General features: G+C 31.4%; 1 protein-coding gene across 2 annotated transcripts; it reads right to left on the reverse strand.

Moving 5' to 3' along the window:
• Window positions 1-2,449: 2,449 nt before the first annotated feature.
• LOC130971252 (tobamovirus multiplication protein 2A-like) lies at window positions 2,450-6,836 on the reverse strand. 2 transcript variants are annotated; one of them, XM_057897099.1, is made up of 7 exons: window positions 6,678-6,836; window positions 5,792-6,093; window positions 4,958-5,057; window positions 4,702-4,782; window positions 4,521-4,625; window positions 4,060-4,272; window positions 2,450-2,922 (listed from the first exon to the last, which is right to left on the reverse strand). In XM_057897099.1, the coding sequence occupies exons 2-7, from the start codon at window positions 6,019-6,021 to the stop codon at window positions 2,815-2,817; spliced, it is 837 nt and encodes a 278-aa protein (XP_057753082.1). In that variant the 5' UTR covers window positions 6,022-6,093; window positions 6,678-6,836; the 3' UTR covers window positions 2,450-2,814. The 2 variants fall into 2 exon arrangements, with proteins under 2 accessions (XP_057753082.1, XP_057753091.1); XM_057897108.1 differs by lacking the exon at window positions 6,678-6,836 and adding an exon at window positions 6,172-6,187.
• Between the last annotated feature and the right edge of the window lie 4,144 nt (window positions 6,837-10,980).

The raw sequence follows: 10,980 nt of genomic DNA on the forward strand, positions 1-10,980 counted from the left end.
CACCATTCATTTATTTTCTTCCGTCATGCGCTGATTAGCCTGTTATAACTCCATTACTATTCGAAGAAGCTCAGATGGTGTGGGGAGAGGCAGGTCAGTCATGAGCAGGTATGAGAGTTTTAGGACCTATAGAAAGAAGGGTTTTTATCTCGAGGCCCCACGATGGGAGCCAATTGTTCTTGTGGAGGTTGACCAGTATATAGCTCGTCTGCCGGTGAATACTTGTAAGCTTTCCGTCAGGATAAGGTATACATCGGCATTGAAAGAACAAAAGATAGGTACCAAAGACACTCCGGCGCTCAAATTAGTAAGTGAGTAATAGGTTTTATAGAATAATAAATCAAATAAACGTTTTACCTCCTTTTTATATCTTGGAATGAAGCATCGATAGTTATACTCTTGAATAATTTGTATTAATGGAGAGTAATAATATATCAGAACGTTATAATATTTTTTTTTGATATTCTTTATTGATAACTAATTTATAACGTATACTGTTAAATTATAGCATTAAGGATGAGTTATAACGGCCATATCAATATTTTTTTTTATTCTCTTGGCTCGCAAAACTATTTTATCATAGAATTATCCACAACATATATAGAATGGAACAATATGTCATTGGGTGCTTTGAATTCGCTCTTCTAAAAACAAGAGCTACATTGTTTGTTTAGAGACTTTTTACTTAAAAGATATGGGATTTGTAATAAGAAAATACTGAGTCGAGTTTAATTGTCCAAACAAAATTAAATTTGAGTCAGGAATAGTGAGCTTCCTTTATAATAGTTATTTTATAACACAATTTATTCCATCTTAATGATCCTTCTAAAACGTTGTTTCATTAATAATAATAATAATAATAATAATAATAATAATAATAATAATAATAATAATAATAATAATAATAATAATAATTTCGAAGAGATACCAAGTTGTCCTATTTTACATTTCATGTATAATAGCTTCATTAGTGATTAACAAAAGAAAGGATAAAATATTGCTTTAGTTTCTAACATTTGAGCCAAAGTTATAATTTTGTTCTTAATATTTGAAATATTTTATTTTTATCTTAAATATCATATTTTATCCCATTTTAATCCTTAGTCAAAATTAATTTGTTTTTTTTAAATATTCTTTCTTTTGTTATGATTTTCTTTTAGGTACCATAAAAAATATAGGGTACTTTTAGAAGAAAGTTTTTTTATTTTAACCAAAAATTAAAATAAGACAAAAAATATTTGAAATAAAAATAGAATGTTTTAAATATTAAAAAAAAACTAATATAAAAACTATTCGTCCAACGAAAATAATCCTTGAGATGTCATTGGATATGACGTTTAGCTAGAAACCTAAATGTTTGATAAAAGAAATTCAGAGACCGATTTTTACTTTCACTCGAAAATGTTATATGCCAATGTAATTTTGGCATAAATGTATCATGAATTGAAGGCAGCAGCTTGCATTTTTGCCAATAGGATGACCAGATTAAAAGTTAAAAATACTTCCTCAAATGTTCTTTTTTTTTATATAGGACACTTGCTCAAATGTTAATCCAGCAAAATAACAAAATAAATGAAAAAGAGCAAAATTTATATTTTCAACAAAGTCTACACATTTTTACGTCAACACTTTCAAGTATGAGAAATTATTGAACTCTTTTGTAATACATTTATGTGTGCTGCAAAACTTTTGCAACCTTCAAACAGAAACAAGTTTGCACATAAACAGACACCACCTAATCATCCTGGCCCGCATAATCCGCCAAAAAAGACAGATTGGGCTGAAAATTTAAAACTTCTAAACTTAAAAAGCTCGTCTAACTCGTACAACCTAATCTATGAACTTTAACAGGCTTCGACGGGACAGGGTGAGTTTTCCCGGCAGATCAGGCGTCTTTTTGGTTAGTCTTTTTTTACAAATTTCTATGATATTGATCTACAAGAAGATAAAAGTGATAATTAAAGATGTTCTAAGTTATATTTTAAATTATATTTTATGTTTGATTAATATAAACTTGAAGATGTTTAATTATATATTTTAGACATTATTTTGCTTTGGAGTTTGGACAATGTTAGTTTTATTATTGTTTCAAAAAACTTGTTTTATGATTATGTTTATTACATATTTATAATTATAAAAATTTTAATATTAGTAAATTTAAAAATTATAAATTTATTGAAATGGTTATAAAATTACATATATTGTTTAATATTTAATAGTTTATAAAAAAAAGTTTTGGTAAATTTGACCCGCCAACCCACCGTTAGACGGGACGAGCAGGACCGCCTCACTAGGTGGGGCGGGACGGATTCCCTGATTGCCACCCTACATGCAGCATAGTCTATACTGAGTGTTTGAAAACACTTCCAAAATTATATCCACAACTTCTTGCACCAATTTCTCTTCACATTACTAACTCGGTGACAAACACAGGAACACTTCAGAATCATTACATAAAAAGCATGGGTTTCAACTTTTATAAGAGAATAATATCAACCTCATAAACACTGATTTCATTCGCTGGGTTAAACTATGGACATAAACATAAGCAACATCATAACAATACTAATGTCTCACCCAGAATGTTACACACATACAACATACACACAACAAACTGAAGACGTTGTTGTCATTGTAACAGAAAAAAAGTGGAGATGGGGATCATGTGAAGTGGAACTTGTGTACAAACTTGAGACACACAAAACGATTTGACTTTTTTTTTTTTTCCTTTTCGTGAGACAACCTTCTAATCTCAAGTCATTGCCAAACAATCATTCGAAGTCAACCTGGCAAAGCTTTGGAGGGATACATATATCACATGATGGTGCAACGGCTCCTTTCTTCAGTTGGTTGCGGATTTGGTTGCTGGAACCTGTGCGACTCTGATGGATTGTATGTAAATTCAGATGTATCCAAACCATACTGCATGAGGAGCAAAATTAGTGTCAGACAGCCGCATACAATACCGTAATCATTTTTTTCATTATAATAATAATAGTAATAATAAGTAATGATTCTGCAAGGATTGTCCCATTGTTAGATAAAAAACCATTTATGAAAATGTACCATTGTACCTATTTGCTAAAAGCTTTCAGGCAATAAAATATCACTGAACTTTTAAAAGCAAAATCAAGGAGGTAAGTTTGCTAATTTGCCTAAGCATCTTTCAAAGTTTATAGGCAATTATACTTGTTATTGAGGAAAAAAACAAACAAAAACCAAAACAAAGTATAAACCTTCCATGGTTCAAGAGACCTTTACCACAGTGTAATAGCACAAATGATCAATGAGATGAGCAAGGATGAATTTGGGTAGGTGTTCGGTTTGCTGACAATTTGAGTGCTGAAGCCTAAGCTCAAAGTCATCTTGTTGAAATGACCTTAGTTTGGTCTAATCTAACAAGTATTCATGCTCAATGAGCCAAGTTCAAACTCTATATCACCAATTCATTACTCTAACTCTCGCCAAGACAAAATTGGCTGCAATTAACCATGTTCATCAATCGGCAATCAACTGGTAAGGCCAACTCAACGCACAAGGTTCCCCCACCTGGTGGGGACTGAGAAGGGTAAGCATACATTGTTTGACACTTTGACCTCCATAAATGGAGAGGTTTTTTGCATGATTTAAACCCGTGATTTCCAAATCACAAGGTTTCAACTTTATTGCTGGGAAGTCCCACCCTCAAGCAGCAATAAAAAACACAGTCCCATATACTAAAGGATTTAAAAGGAAATTAAAAAAAGGATGAGTTTTTACTCAATAAAATAGGTTAAATTATATTCTAATTACTCAATGTTATATCTAATTAGGTTGCAGACTAATGAACCAAACTTGTGAAAGATAAAGAATGGGCCATTTATTATGATTTTAATTTTAGTCTCAATCCGAGACATGAGCTTAGCTTGGTAAGCTAGAAAAAACAAGCCTTGAGCTCGTCAGCCAAACATAGTTTGTTGCCAGCCTGACACAGTTAACAGTTACACAGATGAAAAAAGAAAACAGAATCACAAACAAGAAGAATGGACTAAGTAAACTGCAGAGAAAAAAAGATTGCACCTTTTCCCTCATCCGTGTACTCCATGCATCATTTCTGCTTGGGCGCTGATCAAGTGTGCCGGCAACTGGTACACCTGTTACTGGGCTAGCTGGTTTGTTATTGAGCAAAGGTTGACGGGCCTGGTGCCTTGGATTAATGTACTCTTCATCACTATCATAATCTACTTGCTTGTTTGAGGCCCTAACAATAAGTGCTAACAAGAAAAGAAGGGCCTGCAATTCCAGAAACATAACAAGGCACATCACATCCACCTTATCAATAAAATAACCAATTTACTTTCTTGATTAAAAAAAAAAGGTCATGCCCAAAAATAAGATGGTATTACTTCGAAACATCCTTTCTAGAGGTGATTGTTCATCCTAGTGGGTGCACCTATTTTCCATGAGTATATGCACAGGACACATGGCCACAAAACAACATTGCTTTCTTTTGAATTCCAATCATATCAGTTCTTGCTTACCTCGAATACAACAATTCCAAGAGCAACCCACCTCACAATATCCCAGTTCTCTCTTAGAAATCCGTATACCATATCAAAATATCCCGTTTCATCTTGTGGAATTTCCTGAAAGAAATATAATCTGTAATTTGCTGAATATAACATCAATTTCACACCCCAATTAAACATTGAAAGAAATTACCTTTTTCCAGCCTTTGTCGAAAAATATAACGGCTGCAAAAGCCAGCTCTAGCAAGATCAATAGTATCACCAAAAATGCATACTTTGCTGGGTTAAGGAAATAGTCATTCCTTTGAGATAAATATATTAAATAGTTATAATTAAAACAGAAAGAGAATGTGGAAGAGATTATTCATCTCATGCTTTTGTATGCTAGTGGAAAATTTAGGAGCCCATTGAATATCTTGCCTACAATAAAAGACAATCTATAAGGATACACAGCTCAGGCAGCACACACTCCGTGTCATAGATGCGACACATCCAAAACAAGAAATGACAAACAGAATCGCCCCAACACCAATGAAAGCATATAAAAACCTGCATGCATGAACACAAGCAGTGAAAGAAAGTTCAATGACAGAAGCTTGAGCTTTGTCAACTTCCTCAAATAGAAGTAGCAATGTAAATGTGGCAATAACTCAATCATTGTGGTGAATGCAGACCGAATTCATGAAGCACACAAGACTACATCTGGTATTTTTCTCTAGTTGTCTTTCTTTATTCAACACCTTAGATGTCGCTAGTCTATTTAAAACCACACATTGAAGGAATAAAAGAACTTCAAATTCACATTTTGCATAGAAATCTACACAGTTAATAAGCCAAGTCCATTATTAACTTTGATTCCTTCAACTCTGGCAATAAGAATGAACCTAATGCATCATTTGCACCAAATTAGTGAAGCGTGACTAGCCCTTCTACAGTTTTATATGTTACATAACTAAAATCTATTAGTAGCCATCCCAAATACTTCACATTGCAGCTCTTACTGAGCTTTGATCAAATAGAAATTGAATGGGTTCAACTCCTATGAGGTTAGCACAAAGTTCCGATTCAATTTTACGGATTATCTTCTCTAAAGTAAGTTGGAGTGAATTTTCCTTTTTCTAAAATACATAAACTAAAAAAGAAGTAAAAAAAAATTAAAAATTAAAAACCAGCAAAATATTGCAGCAGCAAAATTTATAACAAAAGAATTATTATTTCCTCATTACTCTACAACTAGTCCCACAACACATTTCTCAATTGATAGAAAAGAGCAGCATCCATACCAAGCCTTCGGCAAATCATCATAAATGCTGTCGGAGAGATTCACAGCTACAAGCATTGGACGGCCAAGTTGAACAAGAGTCTGATCAGTAGGAACTATTAAAGTGTCATGCGGACGGTTATTGTATTGAACCAGCAGATAAATCCCATAGCCCACCATGGCCAGACCAGCAAGGGACATAAAAAAGTTCAGAACCTTCAGAAGGCACTCCCAGCAACCCTTACAACCCATCCTCCCCTACCTATAATACCCTTCAACTCCTCAACCAGAATTCAATAATGTGACCAATTCCAACTATAATTTCTGAGGAAAAAAAACGAAAGGCATTTCCATCAGTATTAATGTCAAATAAGACCAGTAATTCAAGCAGTCAGATTCAACCTTAACAGAGACGCCGAAGTCTTAACTAATGCTCCATATACAACCTTAACAAGCAGAAAAAACAATGACAATCACTTAGTCACATATATTTTCAACCTTAGGGGTTCTAAGAAGACAATTGTCTAGGTCAATTGCTCTGGTATATTCTAACCCATAACCTTATTTTTTCTCATTCTTTATTCAGAAACATAATCACCTAAGAGAAAATGTTATGTCACTGAAATCAATAACATTGTTATAATTTTCCAATATGAATAATTAGGATGTCCCCAATTATTTATTTATATATTTATTAACATTGACCATGTTAGTTATGAGACTATCGACCAAAATTCCGACAGAATCTAGCTCGGGAAATTCGTAAGGATGCAATCTACTAAAAAATAAAAAATAAAAAATAATCAAATAAGAGAAAATGTAAAAGGTTAAAATTAAAATCAAAATAAAGGTAAGAAAAAACAAAATGTTGATGAGAGCTGCGATACATAGAAGTGAGAATCACTCACAGTTAGAACTCCGATTGACAAAGCTTTCCCTTTTTCTGATCCTCTCACTTCTCGAAATCGCTCAAATATAGAAAATGGAACAGCAAAGAAAGAAAAAGGAAAACGGTGACCGGAATAGAAAAAAGAAAATACAATTAAATTTAATTAACTTAAATGACATTAATACCCTTGTGTGTTGCTGGTTTGGCACACACATTGGCGTTAAACAATTCTATTTTTCTTGTAATTTTAGCAAACTTTTAATTAATTCTTCCCCGTTTAAAAGCTTATAATTGATTTCTTGGACTAGATAAAAATTGTTAATTAATTCTTAACTAGTTAGCTTTTAAAAAGTCATAATAATATTATAATATTTGTTTTTATAATATTTTATAAATTATTTCACGTCAAATACAAAAATAAGCCAATAAGTTATAGTTTAAATGGCATAATTTTTCTATACTCAATTAAAAAATTGCGGGTTCGAATTTTTTATCTTTAGTAAAAAAAAATACAAAAATAAATGTTCGAATAACATTTCATATTTTTAAATAAAAATAGTTACTAATGATCTAATTAAAAAAAAAATCTACTACATGAATTTACTGAAAAATTTTAAATCGTAAAGACTCAATTAAAAATTTGATAAAATTATAAAGACTGATCGAATAATTAAACATAAAAAAATAAATAAATTTAAAAATAATTATTTTTATTTTTCTTTTTAAGATTTAAGTTTTATAAATTATTTATTAATTTTTCACTATAAATAATTATTTAAAAAATAATATAATAATTAAATAAAACTTTTAAAATATTATATATTCTCAACCTATAAAAATAAAACTCAGTTTTTAACTCTTTAAGTATTTATACAATTATTTCAACAATCATATTATATACACCAAAAAATTAATCATCATATTATATAACCAATAATTTTATAAATCAAGTACAACCTAATATAAAGAAATTAATTAATTATGTAAGTTCTCTCGTTTTCTGAAAGAGCAATAATAATGAAAATTATGTTATTATTGATTATATATTTAGTAGCTAAAAAATTGTTTAGTCTATCCTTTTTCTGATTATAAATAATTAAATATATAATTTATAAATTAAATATTTTTTTAGTGTATATAATGAAAGAAAAACAAAGAAAAGAAGAAAAAATAGGACTCAGAAAAATATAAATTAAGATAATTTTTTTTAAGTTATCTCCTTTAAAAAAAAGTTGTAATATTATCGAAAGATAAATCCTATCTATCACTTTAACATTTTTGCGAGTTCTATTTTTTGTTATTTAGATTTTGTCTACACTGAACAATTAATATTAAAGTGATCCGTCTTAATATCTCAAGTCTAATGTTTCAAATTTTTAAAAGTATGCTCATAAACAATTATGCTATATTTATCATGTAGATATCTTAAACAGCATAAAAACACAATTTGGAGTAGGTCCAAAAACATAATCAGTCCATCTCTCAGGCTCTACAAATAATATCATGAGCCCAAAGTTATAAAAAAAATACTATAAATGTAACACCCTACCAATGATAGTGAGACATTACGACACTTAGAAAAAGATACATATATAGTTATAAAATGATAATATTATAACTAGGAACCCGTAAAAAAATTTAAACATCGAAAACCGTTAAACACACATGAACGTGTTAAATCGATAATATTATATACAAAAACGGAATATATCATGAGTCCAAAGTGAAGATTCATAATAACGTATATACATATTAGTTACTAGTCTCGACTCGCGAAGAAAAGTCGGCTAAAATATTATAATAGTAGGGAATATACAAAATAGAAAGGTTATTTCTCCAAACAAAAACCTCTAAGAGGAATATATAGTCATATACAACAAAATTTTAAAAGTGGAGACATCTCTAGTGTCAAAATAAAATATCACAAAAGAATTCTCTTCTCGTCATCACTAAAAATCCCGCACTCTAAACGAGGTGTGTTGCATCCTGCATCTAAAAAACAAGAAATTCACGATGGGTGAGAATCCGAAGGTTCCCATTAAGATAACAGTTCTGAATAAAAACTATATAAGAAAATGTGAATTCTCTAAGAAATCCTGATCTGCAATTTCGCAGGAATCCAAGTCTAGAGTCTTAATTAATCCATGGAGGGTATAATTGCTAAGGTAAGAGTATTTTAAATTGTCACCAATCTTATTCATTTCCAACAGCCATCATCATTAATTTCAATTTCTATTCTTTTAATAGAAATGCAAACAAACACACAAGAAATCATATCAAACAATGACTAATAAGAATATTTAGAACAAATAATACAATTAGCAGTTAAACAGAATTATCAGCTAGGCAAATCAAAATAATTATGCACACCTAAGCAATGGCAAACAAATACACATGATGCATGCATGTCCTATTGGCCGTGAGTTCACGTGTTGGTTATATTGCCAGACCTGATACATCTGGTAGCTAACCCAAATATCATCTCTCTTTTGCGCATCCCCATGAAGAACATCCTAGACTTATCACAAGCCGGTCTTAGGAGGGAGAATGCCCTGTCACGTCTTGGGAGGGAGAATGCTCTGTCATCTTCTCACTAGGAGCATCACCCGGACTTATCACAAACTGGTCTTGGGAGGGAGAGTGCCCTGTCACGTTTTGAGAGAGAGAGTACCCTGTCAAATTGCAATCAGAGAGAATGTGGAGAAATATATACTGGATTTATCACAAACCGGTCTCAGGAGGGAAAATGTCCTATTACGTTCTAAGAGGGAGAGTGCCCTATCACCTCCCCCACATCTACATCACAACTTTGAACAAGCGGGACAAAACTACTATTCGTACCTAGTGCCGATACCCCCATCAACCATGCAAGCGAGACAAACCCACGTCCTTGCAACGCAAGCGGGACAAAACCCACGTCCTTATCAACCAATAATCAAATTTAAATTATAATCATACAAGTGGGACAAAATCCAGTCCTTACAAATCAATCATCCATCATAATCAATTTCATTAATGACATAATCAATCATCATCAATCATAATCTCACTTTTCATCATAATTATCATATCAAATCTTATTTTGGTCGTAACCTCAAATCAAATCTAATCTCTCTCATAATAAACATAATTCTCCTCATGATCATCAATAACATAACTTCTCATCGATTATTCACAATCAAACATAATTATAGTGATAACTAAGACTATGATAAAAACAAAATTACAATTCTATATAATCATATTTATCACAGAAATAATTATTTTCGAGCCGTGAACGGAATAAAACCACCATTCTCACCATGGACGAGACAAAACAACCATTCTCACATAACATCATACTAAACAAGCGGGACCTTATCACTGTCCTTTTCAGGCAAGTAATCAATATCACATTTATTGTAAATTCACAATTTCAACTAATTTCGGAGGATATAACCCATCATAATCTCAGTCCTTTATTAAAGTAATCAACCTCCTCAATTCGTGAGGGAGACTATGCTACCGTTCTCATCATGAGCGGGACGAACCACCATCCCCACAATATTTTAAAAAATTTTATTTTATAAGTTTTATAGGGAAGTAACCCAATTTAAATTCATTAATCTCATTCCCAATACAATCAAGATTAAAAATATGATTTTCAGAGTTCATACGAAGGTTATAGGGAGTTACGAGTTCGCTGCAAAGACTTAATAGTTCAAAATCAGCATTTTTGAAAAAGCAATACAATCGTGTGTATGCAGACTTCATGCGTACGCACAAAACTGCAATGATGCGTACGCGGAGATCTTGGTTTGGCTACTAACTCTGCAGAATTTTGCATAATTCAGTTTTAACCACCGATTTTTAAATACCCATAACTTTTTCTCCAAAAATTGTTTTTCCTCCATTCTTTGATGGTGTTAAAATAGACGTTTCCAATTTTAATTCAAATCAAAGTTCATCAATTTTCAAGTTTCGAACGTTAAGTTATGGCCCTCCAAAATTTAACCAAAATTTATTAAAAACACATTTCTGCAACATCCAAAACAACCCTTTTCAAAACTTTTTTCTTTTGCAACCAATACCCAATTCTCGCCTTAACCATTATACAACTTTTATCCACTTAAAATCACACAATTTGACACTTCTAAAATCTCAATCTCACTCACCCTCAATCTTATTCCTCATGAAAAGTTTCTAAACAAACAACAATATCCACTCCAAATTCAATTATATATATATATAATATATATATATATATATATATATATATATATATAATTTTACAATCAAAATGTATCACATGTCACTTTCTCATTGCAATTGAAATCAAATCT

Source organism: Arachis stenosperma, chromosome 1, assembly GCF_014773155.1.
Source record: "Arachis stenosperma cultivar V10309 chromosome 1, arast.V10309.gnm1.PFL2, whole genome shotgun sequence".
Classification (NCBI taxonomy): domain Eukaryota; kingdom Viridiplantae; phylum Streptophyta; class Magnoliopsida; order Fabales; family Fabaceae; genus Arachis; species Arachis stenosperma.